This window comes from Diceros bicornis, chromosome 7, assembly GCF_020826845.1.
Source record: "Diceros bicornis minor isolate mBicDic1 chromosome 7, mDicBic1.mat.cur, whole genome shotgun sequence".
In the NCBI taxonomy this organism is placed as follows: domain Eukaryota; kingdom Metazoa; phylum Chordata; class Mammalia; order Perissodactyla; family Rhinocerotidae; genus Diceros; species Diceros bicornis.
In genome coordinates, this window is record NC_080746.1 from 9,622,350 (window position 1) to 9,648,229 (window position 25,880).

A 25,880-nucleotide genomic window follows, 5' to 3' on the forward strand; every position below is an offset into this window, starting at 1 on the left:
TTAAATATGGCCAACAGCTACTGACAAGTTGTTACTGGAACGTTTTGCCTCCTCTTACTTAGGAACTGAATGAGGAGGACTGCAATCTGCCCACGTTACATTTGATCACATACTCACCCTGTTTTCTAACAGGATCACATCTCCTCCTCAGTCTGAAGGATGCCTCGTGTGATACAATCTCACATGTACTCCCCAGTGGCATCTAAGCATAAACCACATCTTATTCCTTCTAGGGCACTGTTTCAGAAAAACATCCGTTTTAGCATCTACCCTAAACAATATGCAGTGACTGCTAAAGAGCTTCCAAGCTAACTGTGAAAATCTTACACAGAATTCCTAACGTGCATCAACTGGTTCGCACATTAACTTCTTTATGTGATCACTACTTGAGTCTTCATTTTAGTGGGATTTGCTAGGCATAGCAGAGGTGGAAAAAGCTTTTCTGCCACAAGAAAACAAAGGCACTTACTTGTGGCAGCACTTCATTATTCCAATTACTGCTAAGCCACTGAGAAATCCTTCAAGGCCAACAGAATTCAGCAATGTAAAAGTCAGACACCTGGTAAATGCTGAGAAAAGTAATAGCAACCTCATTAACAGATTTTTTAAGGCCTAAGTCTTCACATAAGATAGGACACTTATACTTTGAAACCTGTTAGCTTGGCAGGAAATAGAAGGCTTATATCTGGTCGATGAAAAAGGGAAAAATCAAGGCAAGTGTTCTAGGAAAAATCCATTAAGAAACACACAAAAGAGACAAGATAAAAGGGACTGTTTTTGAAATTAACTTTGTACAAACTAGAGGACTTGTGGATTTGAAAACATCAAAGAATCCCAGAATCCCTGTCGTTCTTGCTTTCACAGCATCTGGGTGCTAGCAAAGACAGCAAGACCTGGTTCCTTTTTCCATGTAAGCAGAAGAGTGAGGTCTCCCAGCCCGCTTCCTTCATGCCGATCTGTGTGTCTTCCTGTGCTTCCCGTGTGTAGTCTTCAGCTCAAACAAATGACACACCAGAAGGAACGCAGAAGAACACATTTTGGTATATGGGTGGATGGAACAAATCAAAAGGAGAGATAAGTTCTAACGATGGCGCTTTTGCCTGGAAATAAAAGATCTACAGAGGAATAGCTTGAGAAGGGGGTACACTTCTGGCTTTAAAAGATCAGTTGTATTTACAGCAAGCTTTCTCCCCTTCTATTTTAAAAAACAGGAATAAAGACTGGCTTATTTCTCTAGCATAAACATAGAAAAGGGTTAACTTCATTTTTTTAAGAGAAGAAGACAGTCATCCTCGAACTTGGAAGAAATCAAATCCCTCTAATTGTGGCTTTTGGACTAATTCCAACACATCTGGTTTTTAGCAACTGTTGGGGGGAGGGAGGAGGAAACAGATACCCAGTATAAGGTACAAAAGAGCACTCAACTAGCTCAGTGACAATTAACAAATTAAATATTTTACTCAGGTAGTTGATAAATTCAGTTCTATAATGTAGATTTCAGCCTTTCCTATCAGTGTATAAAACAAATGTTCCACTCTTCCTTCTAATGCACAGAGAGAGATGGAAGTGATATACAGGAATTACATCCAGAAGTGCCAAGATTTGATTCCTCTGTGTCCACAGTCTTGAAGTACTTCCTCTTCCTCTGGTTAACTTAGTCTGCTCCTACTTTTATCCCGAAACTGCATGTGCCTGACATCCTCTACCTTCTGTCAGGTAACATCTGTATCACACCCATTTCCTGAAGAGTTGCTTAACGTAGTCACTGAAAAAAGGGCAGATTGAGACGATTGATACCACTTATTCTTGGGATTTTACCAGCAAACAACGACCCATATATGAACAAAGGGAGAATGACTTCATCCGAGGTAGGTTTTATGAAAGACTTTAAGGGTTGAGTGATAAAACCCAAAATTTTAGAAAGCTTTTTAACCCAAGTCCCAAAATAAACCACATTGGGAGCTAGGCTCACGAGCTGAGATGTTGTTTATATCAGTTATTTTCAATTATAAAGCCAAAGTAACACACATATAGAGAACAAAACTGTTTCCAAAAGGGATAAGGGAACATCCAAATTAAAATCTGATTTGAATTAGAAGTTGGTGACGGAAGTTGATGATTTTTACTGTGCAAAGAATAGCAACTTCCTTCTTTGTCATTGCTTCCTTCCTGTGAAGCTTCTGAGAAGGTATAGCCTGAAAACAATGACACGTGTTGCTAAGGAAGACTTTTAAAATACTTAATAAAAATATCTTCCATGTCTCAACTAGTACAATCATACAAACAATTTCATCACAAATGACATAGGCTATTCATTAGAAATAAGATTAAATAAATCCTTAAGGGTAAGATTTTATGTTCTAGTGAGTCCTTAAAGACTAAATTCCTCCTATTAAGACAGTGTCAGTTATGTATGGTGATACCCTCAACTGTTTACTTTTCACGCCAGCAGAGTACACAGAACATGCTGCGTACAAATGCAGATTCCTGCAAGTCTGGGCGATCCCAGAAGATGTCATCATTAGAAAGGACTGCTCTACGAGCTGAAATTTGACAAGTCTTAAGGAACGGAAGACGTTTCTGTCATAATAAAAATTAAAAAGTTTACTAAGAATATCCCACCTAATCTTCACCCCTTTTCACTTTCTTGAGGTTTTCTGACTTCAACAGTACTGAGTTTGACAATTAAAAAAAAGTTATTATTTTGACAATGCGAAGCTTGGCAAATGTTATGATTAAAAATTAAAAACCCAAGTGTAGCTGAAGGTTAATGGTGATTAAGTGAATTCACCGCCAACATCAGGTGAAACATCTCAGAGGTCCCCATATTGTGGCCACGTAATCCAAACTCCATTAACGGCAAAACCGAGGACAGAATACAACAAAGATACAAAGCAGGTCTGCTTCATGATTATTCTCAGAGTTAACTGAAAGGAAAATAAATAAAATGTTCTGCAAAATTAAGATAAACAAAAAGAAATCACTCAAGTCCAATTTACTCATTGCTTTTGAGCTCATGTTCAAGTGCACAATATCTTAGACATAATGGATAAAAAATAACTGAATAGACACCCATCTTAGGTTCTTAATTACATTTAAAATTCAGTTATCGGAATACCCAATAACGAGGGATTTAAGAATAAGCTTGCTTTGAGGGCATTCAATTTTTCTTTTAATTTTGTCCTTCAACAGCTATTAAACGTCTCCTAAATGCTAGGCTCCTGATCTTCCCCTGTAGGATGACACTGGAACTGGAGGCCTAACGAGGTCGTGTCACTTCCTTTTAAAGAAAAAGAAAGTAGACCACTAAATTTTGGGGTGATTCACATGCAGTCCTATCTAGAGGAAGGAGAGAAAAGTCCAGGAAAATTTTTCCAGGCCCTTCTAACTTGCAGTTAAATGAACTTGTACCGTTTTCCCTTTTACTGTGAGAAGAAAGCAGAATGTTTTGCCTCAGAAAGTCCGAGACCCGTGCCTCTGAGCGTCCTCGAGCGACCTCACCTCAGCTTCCACCTCCTGGGAGACTAAGCTGGAAGCAAGGGACAGCGACCACAGACGGGACTCCAATGTCAAAGGATCATGCCAACTGGGAAAGGAGTCGGCGAGAAAGAAGTACAGGAAACTACAGAGGGATACTCTCTATATAAACACTCCAGAAATAAAACAAAATTCAGAAACAACATGGGAACAGATTAGTTATGAGCAGGTACGGCAGGAACAGCTCTAGTGATCTCAGGGACAAACTGAGGCTGGTTCTTTATCCAGAGCACCGTGCACCGGAAACAAGAACGATGCTGGGGATCATATACTGAACGTATATCAATATAATACACTTCCTGTGCACCTGACTCGGGCGGTATTCTACCATCTTAGTCATTGATTAGGACCTTATGAAAGTAGCATGCCCGAGTTAAGACTGGAAACTTAAGAAACACATGGAAAATTTCAGAGTCAAAGAACAGAAAATGTAGACTGCCACATAAAAATGGTAACAGAGCTTGAGCAACTGAGCTTGAAAGAAATCAGGGAGGTAACCAAACCTGTCCTTACCAGGCAGTTTCGCCCTAAGCCCAACGTTCACCCCATCACTGCCCCTCTTAGAGATAAGTGCACTTGGCGCCTTTGCCATCCTTTGCTATAAAACAAAGCCTTTTGCCTTTTAACTGGAGATCTATAAATTGGAATAAAATTTTCACTGTTTACTAAATGCTAGGCCATATCAGCATGGGATCCAACATCAGTTTTTTATTCACAGGAAAAGATTTTTGTTTGTTTGTTTAACTGCCCTATGAAATGAATTTAAGAAACTTTTGTGTTACTTTGGAAGTACCTAATTCAAGTTAAGACATGAGTCTGGGTGTGTACAGATTACCAACCGCAGAACATTCATGGGATGGAAATTCTTTGCCTAATTAGTCATCTATTTTGGCTTACGAACTTTCTGAAATCGACTGAGGAGAAACCAGTTCCTACCCTCCCTCTGGACACACTGGCTCTCTCCTGTTCCTCAGACAGGCCTGCTGCGCTCTGCCTGGGGCCCTGTCTTGGTACTGCTGTTCCTTCAGCCTGGATGCTCCTCCCCTGTGTGTCTGCACAGGTTTCCAAGCCTTTGTTCAACACACATTCTCAATGATGCTACCTAACCTGACCATCCCCAATTGAAAACTGCACCCTCCTCGCTCAGCACCCTCCTCGCTCACTGCATTAACTGTTCTTTTTATTTCTAACATACTAATTACATTATTAGCATAGTAAATATACTAATTATGTTTAGTATTCACCATCTGCCTCCTCCCACTGGAATGTAAGCTCCTCAAAGTAGGGATCTTTGTTTATCCTAGGACAGGGCCCGGCACATAGTAGGCATTCAAATATTTCCTGCATGAGCTCACGCAAATGCAAGATGCTGCTCATGATTAGCATTACAAGAAAGAAATTTATTGTGCAACAGAAAGAGCACTTCCAATTAAAAGAAACACCATTACTGCTTTTAATTCAAGGACCATAAAAAGCCATTTCATTTTTTAAATGGAACAAATGGGAAATGGCAAATTCCTGTGAAAACTGTATGCACAGTAAATCAACATTCAGACTATCATTTTTCAGACATGCCCACCTCATAGCAGTGAGTGAAGAGAACCGGATTCTAGCAGGCAAAAGGATTTCAGGTTTAATGTTTCAAGACTAATTGAACATTTTATACGTAAATCATTTTATTTTTACAACTCAAGTTTCTGACATCTTAAGATGTAAACTGATTTTTTTGTGTGTGAGGAAGATTAGTCCTGAGCTGACATCATTGCCAATTCTCCGCTTTTTGATGAGGAAGACTGACCCTGGGCTAACACCCATGCCCATCTTCCTCTACATTATATGGGACGCTGCCACAGCGCGGCCTGACAAGTGGTGCGTCGGTCCATGCCCGGTATCTGAACCTGTGAATCCCAGGCCGCTGCCAAAGCGGAGCACGTGAACTTAACTGCTGCGCCACTGGGCCAGCCATGTGAACTGGTGTTTAAGGGTGGATTTTTAAGGCAAGAACTCTTCCTGGCAAGTGACTCAAGGACATCAGTATTCAGGGCTAAGAAATCAGTCTCTCGTATTACACACATTAAATCTATCTAAAGGACTTCATAACTAGAGAATAAGAAAAGCTTATGTAGCAGCAAAAGGGATTTCAGAACACAAATCGGATTAAGCCATGGTTTAAAATCATTGAACAGCTTTTCACCGTGTTTAATAAAATTACACTCCTCATCACGGCTACAAGACCTGGCATGCTCTGACATCTGCAGTCCTCTCTACAACATCCCATCCAGCCTCCCCCTCCATCACCAGGCTCTAGAGCCACAGAGGACCCATCACACACTTTCCTGGCTCACACACACAACTCTGCTTAGAGTGATATATTCTACGACGACCTCTGCCCCCATCCCATCCTTTGGTGTCAGCTTCAATATGACCTTATGTGGTCTGGTGATCCACTCCTGCACCCTAAGTCCCTCATTTATACCTCAGCTCCTTATTTGCATCTCTTAACACTTGCAATTATTGGCGTCTCCCCTAAGAATAAAAGCTCTTTCAAGACAAGTACAGTGTCTGTCTTATTTATCATCATATCCCCAGCCCCTAGCACAGTTTCTGTTATATAGTAAGTGTTTACACAGTGTAGTAAATGTTCAAATATTTGCTGATTGAATGAGTGTGTACCTACCATGAGTTAACTTAAAGTCTAAGAGAGCAAGTGATACTTTTAATTTTACAAGCTGTAAAAAACAGGACGAATGAGTAAAGTTGTAGTATTGTTTCTTTTATGCCAAATACATTCTTCAACTGATACCCATTGCTCACCTGTTTAAGGCTAATATTTATCTCTACAAATAAAAATATTCACGGGACCAGCCCGGTGGCATAGCGGTTAAGTTCGCGCGTTCCACTTCGGCAGCCTGGGGTTCGTCTGTTCAGATCCTGGGCGTGGACCTGCTCACTGCTCATCAAGCCATGCTGAGGCGATGTCCCACATAGAAGAACTAGAAGGACCTACAACTAGGATATACAACTATCTACTGGGGCTTTGGGGAGGAAAAAGAAAAAGAGGAAGATTGACAACAGATGTTAGCGCAGGGTCAATCTTCCTCAAAACAAAAAAACAAAAGAAAACAACCAATTTACCAAAAAAATGCTCCATTAAAAAAAAATTATTCACATGCTTTGGAGGAGTCTTCTCTACCTTTTCGTTTTTCTCCTTCCCAACTCATGAAAAGAAACTAAGATCACATAGTACTTTTATAAAAAGTCTATAGATTTGTTTTATAATACAAAGCTACATGCACTTAATCCTCAGTCCACTTCTACTGTGGTTTTCCTGTGACCTGGCCATGATTATATTCTGTACATGCTGGTAGAGTTTAAAATGAGAGGAAGTGTATTAGCCACGGTTGCTCAATTTTCATGTTCAAGTATCTCTTAAACGCCAGGTACTGTGCTAACAATATTACTATTACCGCATCCAGCTCACTTCCACCAAGCAGCATACAGCATTTATAATGAGCCAGGCACTGTTTTCTATACTTTCTAAACATTCACTGCTATATGAAGTCGATACTATTATCATCACATATCAGATATCATAGATAATGGAATCAAGGCACAGAGATGTTAAGTAACTTGTTAAAGGTCACACAGCTATTACACAGTAGACATGGGACGCTGACTCCAGAGTCCATGTTGTGAAGACACTGTACAACACTATCTCACCAAAGATGACTAAGACCATACCCATAAGGGCCACACCCTTGAAAAGTCTCCCAACTTTTAGGGGAAACAGAACTGTAAACAAATATTGATAACACATTTGTGCTAAGTTTAATATACATGTAAGAAGTACAGAGGAGATTAACAACTGTGCCTGAGGAAGACCAAGGAAAGCTTTATGGGAAATAGATATCTTTATGGCAAAATTCAATGAAATTAGTATTTATCTTCCTTCACCTCTTGGAAGCATTTGACACTTAATTCCACGCTCATCTCCTGGATACTGTATTTTCTGGTTTTCCTCCAACCCTCTAGTGGAAGCTCTTTTTCCTCTACCCATTCCTGAAAAGTGGAGGGTCCTCAGGGTACTGCTTCAGATTCCCCAGTCTAATCACTTTACATATTCCCTCTCCTTCCCACTCCATCTACTCCAACGGTTTAAAATACCAACTAAGCGCTAATGACTCCCAAATCCATACTTTCAGCTCAGAGCCCTCCTGTGTTTCAGACCCAGGAGATATCTACTCAAAAGTTTCAGTTACACAGCCCCTCAAAACTCAAAAGGTACTTAAACAGTACTTTAAATTTAAAGGTCAAAAAACAGTTCAACAACCGGTCGCTTACCATGTGTGCTGGTCTCTGAAAGACAGAAATCACCTCTGCATGGCAGGATTATAGGTGATTATTTCCTTCTTTCTATTTCAAACACCAACACAAGCATTTGCTGATTTTGAAAGAACTGTCATATACTTTTAAAATGTACTTGTAAGTACATTCCTTGGATCAATTTCAATAATCCCCTAAGAACAACAGAATGATGGACCAAAGGGAACTTAGGAAAGTGGTTAAGCTTGTAACCTTAAACTAGCTGGATACCCTTTTCAGGATATTTGTTTTTTTCCTAATAAAAATTAACTGAAAAATATTCTCTTTGATCTGTAAATGAACTACGAGATGAAAGCACTGTTTAGACCTAATACAAGAATATGAAAGCTGAAAAAAAAGGTATTATCTGCCACGGAGACCACCAGAACCACTAGATAGACTAGGTAAACTTAGAAGAAATAGCTTTAAAAGCATTGTTTTGCTGAGCAGGTAGTGTCAGTCTTAAAAAGTGGTCTTAAAAAGTGAAAATAATTGAGGGAAAAAACTAGGTGACAGAAAAACAGGTTAGGGAGACCTAAAAACACACTTTCCCAACGAGTGGAAGCCAGTGCACGACCAAGGGAGCAATCACAGAGAGCGACAACAGAGCGCTGGGCGGCCGGGCCCAGGGACACGGACGCCTCACCAGGGAGACAGCACCTTCCTCCTGACGAGAAAAGTCACAGGTCACAAGCTGGCACCACAGGAAATACGTGAGCTACCGCGAAGCAGAAAGAGGAAAGGAAAACACCTCGTAATCCCACCTACAAACAATCACTGCTGGTATTTAAGTTTCTTTGGAGAAAAGACGTTTTCAAGAGGAACTCTCGGAGGAAGTGTGAGCATCCTGGTTTCATGGTCATATCAATTTAGAAACTGTCTTCATTAGAGTTTACCCCTGCTTTTACACCATAAGTTTTCTTATATATAGCTTCCTCTTCTCAGGGTTTTTTTAAAACTTTTCTTCTTTCATTTATCTTAATGTCTTAGTAAAATTAACTTTTTAAAATACTCAAGTAGCCTGTGGAGCTATCAAAAGAGCAGCAGAACATGTTTCTACAGCAGAATACAGAAAGCAGCAGTAAACTTCTAGTGGCTGAGGGCAGTGAGGAACCTGGGGTGAGTGGGAGCCAGCAGGGAGTGGGTGGAGGGCTGGCCCCTCCCCCGTCCCCAGGGAAAGGACTTAACGGATCTATAACACTGTGCTGAAGCACAAAGTTTTCATCATATGCAGGGGCCTGCCATTATTTTAGGGCTGATATTCATTCTGGCAATAGATCTCAAACCTTCTCCAACGCAGACAGCAGAAAACTAAAGAACTATAATGCACCCTCTTTGAAGTCACCATATCCATACAACAAGAATGAATATTATGAAAAAGGATCAAAGAAAAAGGAAAGATGGGGAGAAAAATCAGAGAAATAAAAGAAGAAAATGCCCCAGAACTGAAAGGACACGAATTTCCAAAATGAAAGAGTCCACTGAGTATCCAGGACTGCATATGAGGAAAGACCCACACCATGGTACACCATCATTAAATTCCAGAACACCAGGGACACAGAGAATACCCTCAAAACTTCCAGTGAGGGAGAAAAGAAAAAACCAAACCAACAAAACAGGGTCACATAAAAAGGATCTGAATCACTATGCCTCTAGAGCAATTACAGATACCAGACAGTACGACGCCTTCAAAATTTTAAGAGAAAATTATTTCCAACCTAGAATTCTATAACATTTTCAAACTATCAAACAAGTTTGTAGGCAAAAAAAAGTCATTCAAATATTTCTTAGGAAATAAGCACCTAAGCTAAGAAATGGGACACACGGGTGCCAGCCCAGGAGGAGTGGAGGGCAGTTACTGAATGACATTTGGGTAGTAGTTTCCGAAAGGAAACAGTAAAGAGAGGAGGAAGAAGGTGCAGAGCTCCAGTAAGAAAATGGAAGGGATACACTGGAGCTCATAGGAAATGTTACTGATAAGAATGTGCCTAATATGTTGGAGCATTTGGGAAAAAATTAACAGCAGGATGTGGAAAAAAATAGGCAAAGGCCAATCTAAACAGAAGGAAGGGCAGAGCTGAGACAGACAGATCATCTGGCTCAACGGTGAATGGTATCTGACAGAAGTATAAATACATAAAAGCCGCCTGCTTTAACCAAAAATGACACTACAGCTCTGTTAGGCGGTGGAGGGCATGGAAAGTAGGGAGTGGTGGGGTGCAGGAGCTAAGTCCTAATCTATCCCTGCAGGAGATCAACAGGCCAAACACTGGGGGAAAACAAGAACTAACAACATCACAAATGATTTAGAAATGAACATAATGCTTGAGGAAAGAGGAACGTAATTGAGCAGCTGCCTCTAAAAAATGAGACTATGAGGTGGGGAGAGTGGAGGGAACTGTTTTGTTTTTTTTTCCATTAGAATTCTTTTAGTACCATCTGACTTTTTAAACCATATACGTACATGAATTACTTTGATAAGAAACAAAATAAAAAGGGAAAAATAGCAACATTTAAAATTTGCCATTTTTCTCTCTACATTTTTAGTAACCTTACCTTTTGTCTGGTATATCCATAATCAAAGGAAACTTGAGCCCAGGCCTCTAGGGTGCTTGCTGGGCAGAAAGGAAGCAGGAAAATGGATTCCTGGGCCCTAACTCAGCATTTACTGAGTCACAGTTTCTAGAGGGATGATCTGTAGATTTAAAAGTACCTCAGAAGCCAGCCTTGAGGGCCTAGCAGTTAAAAGTGCAGTGCGCTCACTGCTTCAGCAGCCCAGGTTCAGGTTCATTTCCTGGTTGTGAAACCACACCACTCGTCTGTCAGTAGCCATGCTGTGGTGGCGGCTCACATAGAAGAACTAGAAGGACTTAACAACTAGAATATACAACTATGTCCTGCGGCTTTGGGGAAGAAAAAAAGGAAGATTGGCAACAGATGTTATCTCAGGGAGACTCTTTCCCAGCAAAAAAAAAAAAAAGTAACTCAGGTGATTCTTATCATCCAGCAAGTTGGGAAAATGCTGACTAGGACTGTACATGGGATCAGTAAACTTAGGGTGGATCTGGTTTTCTAAATCAGCTCTCCTCATAACAGCCAGTGGAAGTTATTTTCATTAAACTAAAAGTATTATTAGAGCAAACACAGCATATTCCAATCATTAACAATTAAAACACCCACCCACACACAACAATTCACATAACTTACTGCTGTTTCAATTTTCTAATAATGCAGAAAATAGGTTTATTCAACTTAAGCAACTATCTGTTGCAAATACCTTCTTGAATTTCTCTAGGGATCCTGATATCCTCTGGCTTCTGTCCAAACACATGGTTGACTCGTCCCTCAATTTTCCACTGTTCACGTTCTGGAAACAGGGTTTCCATGTTCACCCTTCCAGTGTATATTCCTTTTCCTATAAGATACCTTGATCACCTTCATTTATATAAATGCCACAAAATACATAGCTCTTTACAGTCTTGAAAATGCTCTAATGTAATGATCTTATTTTAACTTACAATCATGAAATGCTATTATTTAATTTGAGTATGTACTACATGCTAGGCATATATTTATCTCGTTGCTCATCACAACAGTCTCATTAGGTAGGTATTATTAATTCCATTGCACAGATGAAGAAACTGAGGCTGAGGAGATTAAATGCTTGTAAATGACAAAGCCTGATCCAAACCCCAGTCTCTTTCAAAGCTCACGCTCTTTCTAAAATACCAAACTACCTCAGTTTGTGCAAGCGCTGGAATCTGAGATCATCTAGTTGTTCAGCCCACTCCCCTTTCTGGGTGAGAAGTTCAAGGTCCAAACCTTTGAAGTGAATTAGCTAAGTGGCAGAATTAGACATGGCTAATATTTATTGAGGCTTCATTATGTGGCAAGCTCTACATGAGTGCTTTAACATGCATTACCCCACTTAACCCTCACTGCAGTCCTAAGGTAGGTATTATCCCCATTTTACAGGACAAAGAAACTGAAGTGAGAGAGACCTTAAGTAACTTGCACAAGGTAACACAGCTAGCAAGTGGCAGAGGAGGAAGTGAAACCCAGTCTGTCTGACTCCAAAGTGCATGCTCTTAGCCAGTGTGCTCTAAGCTTCCTCAAACTTTACAGTCCACATGTTTCTTCTGAACGCCCATATGGTCTTGTGCTTCTAATTAAAAGTGTACGCATGTGTGGAACTTTCTTGGATCCCGATTCAAACAAATTAACTGTTTAAAAAAAAGAGACCAACGGGAAAATTTGTGCACTAACTGGCTGCTTGATGATATTAAGGAATGTATTTTTTAAGGTGTGATAATGGTATTGTCATTATGTTAAAAACAAGTCTTTATCTTTTACAAATACATACTGAGGTGTTCAAAGAGGAAATATGTCTGAAATTTGATTCAAAATCATCTGGGAGGTAACGGTGGGTGTAGAACAGGACTGGCCCCACATTGGTTGGTAGCAGAAGCCCGCTAAGGGATACATGGGTTCATCAGAGTATTTTCTCTACCTCTGTAAATGTTTGAAAATTACAATTAAAAAAAATGCACAACAAAAAAGACTGAGGAAAACCATGATATTAACAATATTTTGGAAACAGAACTGTGAATGACTTTTTCCCACTCTACTTTTTGTATTTTTCACATTTTCTGTATTGTTTTTATGATGGAAAACACAGAATAAGCCATTTAAAGACATTCTCTATCCTCTCTAAATAAGCAGAGCAAGACTGCTCATAATCTAATGAGTTCAAAACATTAAGACAAAAGCATTTCCCAATTCTTCATCAGTTAACTACTTTTCACACACTTTTAGAAAGGCCACTTTGTAAGGAAAAGTATGATCTTTAAATATAAACTAACCAAGAGCCCAAACGCACATAAGGGAGAAACAAATCAGAGACAGATTTAATAAAAATAACTAATAATACAGCTCCTCTTGAGAGTTAAGGCCGAGTTTGGGTCAAAGACCTTGAATGTGTAATGCTGACCTTCCTCACGGTCATATGGGCCACAGGACAGGGATCTCCTTAGCCTGTGGTGCAGTCAGGTGAGGACTGGGGACAGCCACAGCTTCCAGGCCAGTTGTCTTCTGTGGACAGCCTCCAGTTTTCCTCCATGAAATAATAATTATTTCCACATGTGCCATGATATAAAAAAAGTTTGGGAAGTACTGGTTTAAGCTAGACCTGCCTTGATCATTACTCAAAAGCTGAATGAATATATAATGAAGGGCATTAGCACAACAGAATCTCTCTAAAATGCTGGTATGGGGCCCGGCCCCGTGGCTTGGTGGTTAAGTGCTCGCGCTCTGCTGCTGGCAGCCCGGGTTCGGATCCCAGGCGTGCACCGACACACCGCTTCCACACCGCTTCTCCGGCCATGCTGAGGCTGCGTTCCACATGCAGCAACTAGAAGGATGTGCAGCTATGACATACAACTATCTACTGGGGCTTTGGGGGGAAAAAGAATAAATAAATAAAATCTTTAAAAAAAAAAAATGCTGGTATGGAAAAGACAACTAACACCCATGATATAGGATAACACTTATTCTATTGCTTTCTTTTTTTTTTAAATTTAATTTTTATTTATTTATTTATTTTCCCCCCAAAGCCCCAGTAGATAGTTGTATGTCGTGGTTGCACATCCTTCTAGTTGCTCTATGTGGGACGCGGCCTCAGCATGGCCGGAGAAGCGGTGCGTCGGCGCGTGCCCGGGATCCAAACCCGGGCTGCCAGCAGTGGAGTGCGCGCACTTAACCACTAAGCCATGGGGCCGGCCCACTATCGCTTTCTAATAATTTTTTCCACCTGCACTCCCTGCCATGCCCCACTTAGGAAATCTTAAGGTATATCCAGCACCACTCAATGAAGTAACCTCCAAATATAAACGTCAGCTCAGGGGCATAAGGTTAAACTCTGGGGACAAGAGCAGAATCCTGGTTCTCTGTGCCAACGCTAAATGTATTCAAGATAAGTCAGAAATAAATTCCACTTGTTAAGAAAGAGCAGTACCTAAGTGTTAGTGGAAAATCTTCATAGAATAGAAGGCTAGAGCTGTAAGGATCTTCTTTTAAAAGACAAAAAAACTAAAGCCCAAATTACTTGCTCAAGTTCACAAGCAGCTGAACTGGGACTGGTCCTCAGACTTCCTGGCTCCCAACAGCTTCGCCTTCCAGGACACCTCCAGGCTGCTCCTTTGAATCTCTCCCAAACCCTCAAACAACACCCAAGCACTTCCTGCTCTTCAGAGGAACTGAATCACTGGCTAATCTGCAACTAGCAAACCAGCGTTTGAGGAGCCAGAATTTAACCTTATGCCACTAATTAACCTTAAATTTGTGATATTTAAACACAAGTTCCTTTATTAGTACATCCTCAAGTATATTTGTGAAATAAAAAGGTAGCCTTGTTCTTGCATAGATCAGCAAATGTCCTTAAAAACAAATTATCAAGTTCTTCTTTATGGTTATTTTGGGGGCACATTTTATCATATATCAAAATCTACGTAAATCAGCCACGTCTGTACTCTTTAAGAATGAAGACACCAGAACCAGAATTTCCTCCCTTGTACTAAGAAAACAGTGGAGACAACAGTAGTCCTCAACCAAAATGAGAATGTGAGATTGATGTAGAAGTGGAAAAATGAACTGCCTAAAATAGGATCAATTGAACAAGGAAGAGGGAGGCAATGTAGCATTAAAAAACAAAAGGCAGTCATCATATTTGCCTAAATTCTTGTATACTCAGACAGCAACTCTACTTTAAATCACCAAGTGCCTAGACTCATAGGGGAAGCATCAAGGAAGTTGTAACTTCTATACTCATATTAGCTCAAGCTGTACTGTGATGCCAAGCAAACAAAAACGTTGAATTCTTCAAATTTCTCTTACAAAGTTTCAACTAGAAAAATCTAAAAGTTCCATCTTTAGAAAAAAGTGACTAGTGTTTTTATCCTTAGGCACTACAGTGTGTGCCTTGGGTTAACCTGAAACCCAAGAACACAAGGTCTGTGTCACTAGCAATGACATCTGAGTTGGGTCTGCCACAGAAGGCCAATTCTGCAAGAACAGGTGGCATTTCTTGAATGACACTAAGGACAGGTTAAGACAGAAGTAGGTTTTCCCAGCCCGCACACAAAACCATAAAAGTACTATCAAAACAGGTTTGTAATTAATGTAACGATTGGAATTTAAGTCCTGATGTCCAAACGTCAGAGTCCTTGGAAAAGGAGTCTTCATGAACCTGGGTAACAAGTGATGTGCGACTGTTTAGTGAAATTACAACCTGTGTCTGGAGCATATCAGTAAAAGGTAATAATTCTTTTAGGGTGGAATTTCTCAACTTTTTTAGATCTATGTCTTACCTGTGAATTTGCAGGAGAAAAAAACGGAGAGAGAGAAGTTGTTTCCCCATCTCCCCTGGAATTCCTCACATTATATCCCAATCCCCTGTCTTATTACAGAAACATACACAAGCCTTCTTTCCCACTTGACAAATAAATTTACTCCTACTTCCATTCCTCAGATCAAAAGACGACAGAAGTAAGACAATTCAGAATGTTCAGACACATCTAACACGTCTATGACGCACTTCAGCCATCTAGTGAATGAATTCGACTTTACTCTGTGCCAGATGTGAGGACAAAAAAATGAACGAGTCCTTAAGGGGCTGACAGTTCAGTAACAGCTGCCCAATGGTACATCTTGACCTGAGCAACTCGAAATCAACTCAAACTCAAAAGACAGTACAGGTAGGGAACAAAAGACCACTGAATGAAGCATAACCTTATTACTGACTGCAGAGATTGCAGCATCCTAGCTGATGTCCCTGCTATCAAAGCCCTCTCCTTTTCAATCCGTCCTGCATTCAATCGCGAGATTCATTTCTAGAATTCCACTTTCAAGGAGTCTCTCTCCTGCTCAAGAAGCTTCAGACTCCTCACTACTTATCACATCTAGTTCAAACTCTTCTTCAACTTCAAGTCTTCTATATGCTAGCTCCACTTACCTGTTCAACTTTATTTCATGCTCAGTATGGCTCCTTCTGCCAATTACATTTGGAGAGGTAGGACACAAACCTAATTCCACTACCTACGCTAGCCCCTCAGGCAGTCTTCATTCGAAGAGCTCTTAAAAAACTGTTTCCTCTATCGTCAGTACAGATCCATTACTTTTCTGAATACCTTTTCAGAACTCGACATTAGCTTTCTTCTTAACAAACGGCAGGTATGTCCCATGGTATTTTTAGCATTACCATCCCAACCAGATGTTCATCTTCCAAGCCACCCCTTAGTGAAATCAGAGAAAGTCCCTTGTAGATTGGGCATGAGAGTTCCAACACTGCACCTTAAGAAAGGGAAAGAGGGTAAAATAGGGAGAGCGGGTTTGGGGCGGTTGCAAACTACGGAGGGAAAAAATGAAGGAAGCAGAGAGGGGAAGGGAAGGTCCGTGCTCTATACTTTCAGTCTTTCCTTTGAAAGCAGGGGAAAGCGTAGGGAGGAGGAGACTTCAAGAAATAAATTCTTGAGGAAGGACAGAAGAAACTCAAGGTGTTCCCTAGGCAGGAAATATGGACTGGGGTCCCTGGATAAGAGAGGGCTTCCCCATCATCCCTGGGCGAGAAGGACAGGTTACAATGTGAAACAAAGAGGCTGGGAGTCGGGAGGTGAGAGGTGGAGAGTCTACAGAGATCCGTGCATCTCCGAAGGTCGAGCGGTAGCGAAATGAGAGGGGACACGACGCGTCCCTCGGGCGACTGGCCGGACACCGGGGATGCGCTTGCCAACAGGGACGAGGTAGGCGCCTAAGGAGGCTCGGGGCGAGCGTTTATGGGGCATCGCTTCCTCGGGGGCGCGGGGGCGGGGAGGTGTTTTTGAGTGAGATTGTCTCCCAAAGGGAGAAACGGTTTCCCAGCGCAGTGCTCTCCGAGAACGCAAATCCTGGGGACGCGAAAACGTTAAACGTTGAGGTACTGACATTCCTCGCCCCCAACCTGGCTTCCCAACACACTCACCCCGTCTCCTCCAAACACCACCGATCCAGCTGCAGCTACCGGCCCGCGCAGCCGCACTTAGCGCGCACCGCCCCCACGTGACTCGGCCCAGGCCCCGCCCCTACCCACGTGATCCACAGAGCCCGCCCACTCCCTCTAGCATTCTTCTGCACGTGGTGCTGGCTCGCCCCTCCCTTTCTGGCAAGATGGCGGCGCCCAGGTGTAGTGCGCTTGCCCTCTGGGTCTGGGGTACCGGGGAGCGTTTGGGAAGTCTCCTCACTCTCATCTCAAAGCCATTTTGTTCCGCTGCTGCTGCCTCTAGGCCCCTGGATGCCCAGCGATTAGCGGAGAGGCTCCGAGCCCAGAAACAGGAACAAAAGACGAAGAAGGAGCGGGTGAGTCCGGAAGGACCACAACTCCCAAGAGGCAGTGCGCTCACTGGTTTCCCAGGCGGGGAGTGAGGTAGGAGGGTCCTCTGATAGATACCGAGTTAAATGTCGAGAATGTGTGGTGGAAGAATGGGGAGACGGCGGAGGGGAGAGGTCAGTAGGGTACGGTATTTTCCTGTGGGCCGGGTCTTTGGTTCCTGCCAGAGTCGTCCTGAGCACCACGTGGATACAGGTAAGAGACTCGCACCCCTGCTCTCAGATTACTCGGGGAAGGCGCGAGTCTAATGCGAAGATACGGTCATTCCCTACCCAAAGTCTCACCCAGACTTATTGAAGGTCTTTCCCACCAGGCATTTCCCGTCGCTCCGTCTCTCCCCGTAGGTGCCCACAAACCCTGTTCAGCGGAGAGTGCAAGAACTAGTGCGGTTCACACAGCAGCTGCAGCGAGTCCACCCCAACGTGCTTGCTAAGGCACTGAGCCGAGGGATTGTCCACCAGGACAAGGACCTTGTGGTCATCAATAAGCCCTATGGTCTCCCTGTGCATGGTAAGGACCCCGTGAGAAAGGGAGCGGGCTGCTTTCTCCTACAATTAGGGGTAACTGAGACACATTCCTTGTGGGGCTCTCCGAAGTCTTGCATTCAAAATAATTCAACTTTTGTGGAGTACTGTCGTATATAAGACACTACTGAAGACACAGAGGTAAATAAGACAGTCTCCACGTTTCAGACGGTTGGCAGTCAGCAGTAATTCGTGGAATGTACCGTGTGCAGACCTCCGTAGGGATTGCTATAGAGAAATGCAAAGGCTGTGTGGTTCTTGTCTTCAGATTATTTTCCATCGAAAGTGGGAAAGAGGAAATAACATATAAAAATATATATATATGAGGGGAGTGTGTGTGTGTGTACATGTGTGTGTTGGAGTCTACCTAACAAAACCCCAGAGTGCCTAGAATTTAATGGACACTTAGATGTTTTTGAATAAATATTGAATGTATTTGTCAGAGACAGCTGAAGTGAGTCAGAAAAGATTGATAGAAAAAAATGCATTCATGAAAAGGGTTTTACTGGGGGAAAGGTGTATTTTAGCTAGAAGAAGAATGCTTTTGGGGGAGATATGGAGAAGGTTGTGTGTAAAGGCAGGGAATTAAATCAGACATTGCGGAGTGTTTTGTGTGTTTTTTTCTCTCTTGATCCTCACAATAGCTTCTTGCCTTCCCATTCCCCCTGAGATGATTATTATCCACATATTTGCATTTTATAGATGAGAAAATGTAAGTTGGAAAGATTAAAGTAATCTGTCCAAGGTCAATGGCTAGTTAGGAGAGTATGTAGAGTAGAACCCAGGAATGCCTCACACCGAAGCCCATCCTCTTAGCTCTTCTGTAATGCCTCAGGAGGGCCTCATGGTCTTGCATTTCTCACTAGGGTTTACTTGGCAAATTCTCAAGCCTTTGTTTATATGGTGAAATATCAGACCTCCTCATTTTGATTGCTGATTTTAGTGTGAGTACATAAGTAGATTTAAAAAATATATGTATATCTGAGGAGAAAGCCACATTCTCTAGGACAGCACTTCTCAAGATTCTCAATCTTCTCAAAGTTTAATATGCATATGAGTCGCTTGGGCATCTTGTTAAAATGCAGATTTTGATTTAATAATCTGTGTTGGGGGCCTGAGATTCCTTTCTAGCAAGTGCCCTGAGCATACCAATGTTGCTAGTCCCTGAACCAAATTGCGGTAATAAGGATCTAGAAAGCATTGACAGTTAATCCAGTAAGGGCTTTTTTCCCAAGTAAAGTTCTTTCGTGGGGTCTTTTCCTGGTCACTCAAACCTCTGGCTTTTCCCTCCTTAGGTGGCCCTGGGGTCCAGCTCTGCATCAGTGATGTACTGCCCATCCTGGCAAAGATGCTTCGTGGCCACAAGGCAGAGCCCCTGCATCTGTGCCACCGGCTAGACAAGGAAACCACAGGTGTAATGGTGTTGGCTTGGGAGAAGGAAGTGGCACATCAAGTCCAGGAGTTGTTCAGAACCCGTCAGGTGGCAAAGAAGTACTGGTATGAAGCCCATTGATGGCAGCAGAGGTGGTGTAAATGCAGGCATCCCTTCCGTCTATCTGTCCACTCATACAGCAGGATGAATAGACAGATAGAAGCCTGTTAATAGAAGCCACTGTTAATAGAAGCCACTGTCCTAGGACCTGTGGGCATAAAAAAGTATAGGAAACTGGTTTAGTGCTTAGAATATTAGAGTCTAATAGAATGGTGGTTCCTAATTATGGCTGTACATAAAAATTATTGAAAATTAGTTATACAAGTAATACATGGTTTCATTCCTGAGGTAAAATAGTCAAACAACAAAGCAAAAAACTCCTGGAGAATCCACCCACTCTGTCATTTTAGTCCCTTCTTTTGGGGTAGTTTGGTTTTTATTTTTCTGGTCCTTACTCAATGTATTTATACACATGTCTGGTATATACAGTGTATATAAATCACGTACAGTGTACATTGTACTTTTCTTTTCCCACTTAACTCTATGTCTTGAGGATCTTTCCATGTTAGTGCATATAGGTTTACCTAAGTTTTCTTTAATAGAAGAAAGATACATGAGCAAAAATGAAATCTACTCCGGTCCCCCATCTGCTCAGTTTCCTTCCCCAGAGGCCGTCACTATTACTGGTGTCTTGTGTAAACTCCGGAGTTACACTGGGCCTGTGTCAGCATATTATCGTATGGCAGCATGTTTTGCCCTGCTTTGCTCCTGCTTTTCTCACTTGGACAGTATATCTTGGAGAGCATTTTGTGTAGTACATTTAGAGCTATCGCCTTTTTAATAGCTCTATAGTTTTCCATCATGTGGATATATCATAATTTCCTTATTGATGAGTGTTTAGGTAATTTCCCATTTTTCAGAGCCTATTGCAAAGAATATGTGAGTATATCTTTAGGTCCAGTTCCTAGAAATGGAATTGCTGGGTTGAAAGGTACAGACATTTAAAATTTGAATATTTACTACCCAAATTGCTCTCCAAAATGGTTATGTCAGTTTTTACTCCCACTGGCAGTGGTGAGTGTCCACCTCCCCTTAGGCCTGACCAAATGGATTTTTAAAAAATTTGCCACTCTGATGGGTAAAAAAAAAAATGATATTTTCTTTTTCCCTGTGTACTAGTGATGTTGACTGTCTTTTTTTGTTTATTGGCTGTTTGAGTTTCCCATTCTGTGAACAGACTGTTTATTTCTTTTGCCCATTTTCTATTGGGTTGTTTATTATTTTCTATTTGATTTGTAAGTATTCCTTTTACACTTTGGATGTTAGTCCTTTTTGTGTTACAGATTTTGCAGCTACTTTGTGATCTTGGGAGCTTTTAAAAAATCTGTGTGCTTGAGACCCACCCACAGAGGTTCTGATTCAGAAGTCTGGTCACTGTGGGGATTGGGCATCTATATGTTTAAAAAGCTCCACAAATGACTCTATAAATGTAGAATCAGGTGTAAGAACCACTGTAACAAGAGATTACAGATAATGGAGTAAGTTTAGCACAGTAGCTAAGAGTTCAAAAAGATCTGTGTTCAGCTCTCAGCTGTGTCATTTACCAGTATGGGACCTTAGGCAAGTTGGTAAACTTCTCTAAGCTTTTTCTTCATATGAAAAATGGGAGTAATGGAGTTGATGAGAAAGTTAAGTGAGACACTGCATGTGAAGTGTTTACCAGAGTGTCTAGCTCGTAGTAAAAGCTGAAAGATAGAAAATCAAGACTATTATTATGTATAAAAATAATCAAATGTAAGGCTATAAGAAAATGTTATATTATTTGTGAAAATTGTCCATGAAAGTTCAGATTCGGTAACCATTCTCAGTATCAGGCTTCATGGAGGAGTTGAAACCAATTAACTGGGTCTTGACGAATGAATAGGATCTGATAGACGAGATGGAGAGATTGTTCTAGATTGTGAGAATGGCATGCACAAAGGAGTAAGACATACAGTCCAATTTGGAGTGGGGGGTGGTGGCAGATAATGCTGGAAGGGTAGGGTGGAACCCAGTGAATGATGGTCATGAGTACCAAGTGCAGGGTGTGGAAGTTAGAAGTAGAACATAGTAGGCAACCAATGAGCTTTTGCTGACTTAACTGTGATAGCGACTTGTTATATTCTAGTCATTTGTTTGAATCTTCTTACTAGACCCTGAATTCCTTGAGAGCAGGGATTTTTGTCTTGTTCATCTGTCTAGAACTAGTACCTACCTAAATCAGTGCTGATTTACATTCAGTGAATGTTTACTGACTGAACATTTTTGAGCGGTTGTGTTATGTCATTAGGAATGGTGAGCTAGTAGTTACAACTCAGTTTGTTTGATAAAATGTATCAGATAGCAGCCCAAACTGCTACTGACCTGAAGTGGGGTGTCGGGGGTGTGAGATGTTACATTAGAGTGGCTTTTGGTGCCTTGGTCAGTGATTCTGTGGTAGGCTGCCAAGTGCCCAGGAGAACTCTTCTGGGATTGTCCTGGAAGAGTCATAAACGTCAGGACAGATCAGACAGCCTTCTACCTGTCTGTGACGTGATGAAGGGACACCTCCGACAAAAGGGACTCGGAATAAGTTCCCAAGTTGTGGTTGTGGTTCCTGTGACTGCTTTGAGCACAGTTCCTCCCCATTTTATCTACCTAGCAAATTGGGCAAGAGTGGTCCTGTGAATTCTTCATTCAGTTCTTTCATTTAATTATTCATCTCCTATGCCGTTAGAATTTACCATCTTCTATTATTTAGAAAAGAAAAACAGGATACAAAACCATATTACCCTAATTTTATTTTAAACTATACATACTCATTTTTAAAGGCTGGAATTGAAGACCATTTATTAATATAATTGTTTTGTTTGTCTGTTTTTTCCCCAAATATTCTGCAATTAGCATATAGTACTTTAGTAGTAAAAAAGATATATTTATAAGAATAGTGTCAAGCTCTCAGGCTAAGCACTATACCAAGAGATCATTTGGGACCCTCCGATCTTAAGAACTGACCACAGTAGTGCAGAAGTTCCAGTGTTAGAACCTCTAAGTAGCCAAATCCAAGGAGCGCCTCACTCATCTTTGTGGCTTAAGCAAGGGTCTGTGTGTCACCCAGGGCCATCACTGTGCGTGCCCCAGTGCCCTCAGCAGGAGTCGTGGATATCCCCATCACGGAGAAGGAGGTGCAAGGCCAGCAGCATCACCACAAGGTGAGTGAGCTGCCTCCCAGAGGGACAGGTTTGCTGCTCTTCCTTTGAAATCATGTCTTGATTTCTTTGGCTTCAGATGACGCTGTCCCCGAGCTACCGCATGGACAATGGGAAAATGGTGAGAGTACGGATGAGCCGGAACGCGCACGTGGCTGTAACTCAGTACCAGGTGCTAAGCAGCACTCTCTCCTCCGCCCTCTTGGAACTCCAGCCTATTACTGGTGAGAGTGCCACCGTTCTGCGGTGGGATGGCAAAACACAAAGTGCTACTGAGCTTTTGCTGGGCTCTGCCCTGCTACTGAGCAGCTGATGTTGTGGGGAGGCTGGAGTCATAGCTGACCTGTTTGAGATTGTGCTTCTGGTGCTAATCTGAGGCTCAGAACTCCAGTAGGGATGATTGTTAAAAACAGTAGGTAGGAGAAGGATATAAACAGTTTGCTTACATTTATTTAAAAATTTGCAAAGTGGTTTCTCAAAACATTAAGCGTAGAATAACCGTATGATCCAGCAATTCTACTCTTGCGTACATACCCAAAAGAATTGAAAGCAGAGATTTGAGAAGATATTTGTACACCAGTGTTCATAGCAGCATTATACACAATAGCCAAAAGGTGAAAACAACCCAAATGTTCATCAATAGGTGAATGGATAAACAAAATGTGCTATATTCATACGATGGAATATTATTCAGCCTTAAAAAGGAAGGAAATTCTGACACATGCTGCAACATGGATGAACCTGGAGGAAACTGTGCTAAGTGAAATAAGCCAAGCACAAAAGGACAAATACTGTATTATTCCATTTATATGATATGCCTAGAGTAGTCAAATTCATAGAGACAGAAAGTAGACTAGTGGTTACCAGGAGCTGGAGGGGGGTGGGAATGGGAAATTAGTGTTTAATGGGTACAAAGTTTCAGTTAGGGGTGATGAAAAAGTTCTGGAGATGGATAGTGGTGATGGTTGCACAACAATGTGAATGTATGTAATGCCACTGAGCTGTACACTTGAAAATGGTTAAAATAGTAAATTTTATGTATAGTTTGCCACAATAAAAAATAAATGTGCAAAGCAATACTATATAGTGTTATATAATAAAATTATTTACAAAAAAAAAATGCATGGCAGTGATAGACACCAAGCTGATGATGATGGCTCTGTGTGGTGGAGAGGGAGCTGTGAGCGGGAGGGATGCTTAGAAGCTTCACACTATTTATAATGTTTATTTTCTAATAGCTTATAGTTTGCTATATTATTCTCTATACTTTATTGTAGTTGGGGCTTTGCCGGTTTTACTGCTTTGATTTAATATGATTAGAAGCAGTTGCCACTAGTGGTATTGTTTCTGTAGCTACTTGTAAGTTTTCTCTCTCTTTTTTTTTTAAAGGAATAAAACATCAGCTTCGAGTTCACCTGTCCTTTGGGTTGGATTGCCCAATCCTTGGTGACCACAAGTACTCAGACTGGAATAGGCTGGCCCCCCAGGTAATACTGGTTTGACCCAATATGCAGCAGAATAAGGGGGAGAACTTATACTTTCCCCTGGTTAAAACCCTGAGGTGAGTCACAGCAGAGATGTATTGATTATCTGCAGACACGGGACTAGACTAGTTATCTAGCTTACAGAGAAATTCAGCAGCAGTTAGCTCCTGTCCTCATGGAGCTGTAAGATTTATTAGCAGACCTTTCTGCTTCATTTGTTTAGTCTCATATTTTGTTAGGAGGCTGTGGGCAGGGGGAGGAGAGTTTCTGAAGGCTCAAAGCAGCCTTTCATGCTATTGCGAAAGAGCAATGGTGGAAGCTTTTTTGTCTTTTTTTTTGGGGGGAGGAATATCGGCCCTGAGCTGCCAATCCTCTTCTTTTTGCTGAGGAAGACTGGCCCTGGGCTAACATCCGTGCCCGTCTTCCTCTACTGTATATGGGACGCCGCCACAGCATGGCTTGACAAGCGGTGCGTCGGTGCGTGCCCAGGATCCGAACCGGCAAACCCTGGGCCACCGCAGCGGAGCTTGTGCACTTAACCGCTTGTGCCACCGGGCCGGCCCCAGTTTTTTGTCTTTTGACGTTACAGCCCATTCTCTTGGGAGGCCAGAGAATTGGCCACTAAGAGCTTCCATGGTGTGGTGGTTTTTCTCTTCCCTGGATTCTGAACCCTTCTAGAAATGCCCCTGAAGCAGTCTCTCCATTACTGCGTCTTCTGGAGGCTTAGTGTTGGTTCCTTTTATTTTTTTCTTTTTATTTTTTTTTCTGAGAAAGATTCACCCTGAGCTAACATCTGTGCCAATCTTCCTCTATTTTGTATGTGGGTCGCAGCCATAGCATGGCTACTGATGAGTGGTGTAGGTCCTTCCCCAGGAACTGAACCCGGGCCGCCAAAGCGGAGCGCACTGAACTTAACCACTAGGCCACGGTGCCAGCCCCTGTGTTAGTTCTCTTTAAGTGGAAGTCTTCTGACCCTGCAGTCGGTCAAGGGTGAACCGTTGGCCTTGCCCTAAAGAGGCTCTCTTGTCTTTGTATAGAAGCTGTCTGTTGGCACCCTGAAGAAGCTGGGGCTGCCCCAGTCAAAGGCTCGCCACATCCCGCTTCACCTGCATGCCCGCCAGCTGATCCTGCCTGCCCTGGGGTCCAGGAACGAGGAGCTCCACCTGGTCTGCAAGCTTCCTCGCTACTTTCTCTGTTCCCTGAGCCGTCTGGGCTTAGAGATGCCAAGTCAGGATCCAAATGGGGACTATGACACTGGACATCTGGGAGCACAGTGAAGACTCTTGGGCAGTTTGGCCCCTGAATTGTTTGCTTTGTTTAATGGACTCTGGTAACTTCTCACTTGAGACAGACTCCAGAGGAGCCAGGTATGATAAGTTGAAGAAACCCAGCTGCTTCAGGGCTGTTACTGGAGATGAAAGTCTGTACTGGTGGTTTTGACACAGGCTGGAAAAGCCTGCGGGGAGTCTTCCTGCCTCAGGGTCCCCTTGCCAAGCTGGAAGAGAGCCCAGGACCAGGCAGATTGGGTCAATAATTGGAAAAGGAGAACTAAAGCACAGAATCTATGATCCGGAACTGTTTTCATCAAACAATAAAGCTGTTGATCTATCAGGAAGGTTCCTGTGGTTGGAAAGAGCTTAATGGTTATCTAACTTATAGAGAAATTTGGAAGTGGTTAGCTAGTGTCCTCATGGAGCTGCGGGATCTATCAGCAGAGCCTGTCTACTTCGTTTGCATAGTCTCAGGTTTTGTAGGCCCTTATCCTAGAATGCGGGGTTATCTCCAGCTACGGCACGGGAGCCTTCCTGCACTAATGATCTCAGAGCCTGGGAAGGGAGGTTTGATAAGCAAGAAAAGCAAATGTGAATGGCAGGCAGGTACCATGAACGAATGAAG

The 25,880-nt window shown here is 42.1% G+C and overlaps 2 protein-coding genes across 3 annotated transcripts in view; one reads left to right on the top strand and one right to left on the bottom strand.

Annotated features, from left to right (window-relative positions):
- The window catches only part of FAM118B (family with sequence similarity 118 member B), a 45,788-nt gene extending 28,790 nt beyond the window's left edge, over positions 1 to 16,998 (bottom strand). Inside the window, exon 1 of one of the 2 annotated variants that reach the window (XM_058544851.1) lies at positions 16,913 to 16,998. The gene's annotated coding sequence lies outside the window, so the exon portion shown is untranslated. Of the gene's footprint in view, positions 1 to 15,907; positions 16,836 to 16,912 lie in introns of those variants that run through there. The other variant, XM_058544852.1, reaches the window with a different exon arrangement.
- Positions 16,999 to 17,079: 81 nt separating this feature from the next.
- On the top strand, positions 17,080 to 25,595 carry RPUSD4 (RNA pseudouridine synthase D4). The gene is made up of 7 exons (XM_058544853.1): positions 17,080 to 17,286; positions 17,662 to 17,827; positions 19,137 to 19,338; positions 22,410 to 22,503; positions 22,580 to 22,724; positions 23,890 to 23,987; positions 25,022 to 25,595. Exons 1-7 carry the CDS (start codon positions 17,098 to 17,100, stop codon positions 25,259 to 25,261), a joined length of 1,134 nt encoding a protein of 377 aa, XP_058400836.1. The 5' UTR covers positions 17,080 to 17,097; the 3' UTR covers positions 25,262 to 25,595.
- Positions 25,596 to 25,880: the final 285 nt, after the last annotated feature.

Excerpts from the sequence above, each read along its gene's own strand:
- RPUSD4 (XM_058544853.1), top strand. The coding sequence starts at position 17,098 with ATGGCGGCGCCCAGGTGTAGTGCGCTTGCCCTCTGGGTCTGGGGTACC. Across the intron at positions 17,828-19,136 it reads CTATGGTCTCCCTGTGCATG|GTGGCCCTGGGGTCCAGCTC; the intron begins GTAAGGACCCCG and ends TTCCCTCCTTAG. Across the intron at positions 19,339-22,409 it reads CAGGTGGCAAAGAAGTACTG|GGCCATCACTGTGCGTGCCC; the intron begins GTATGAAGCCCA and ends TGTGTCACCCAG.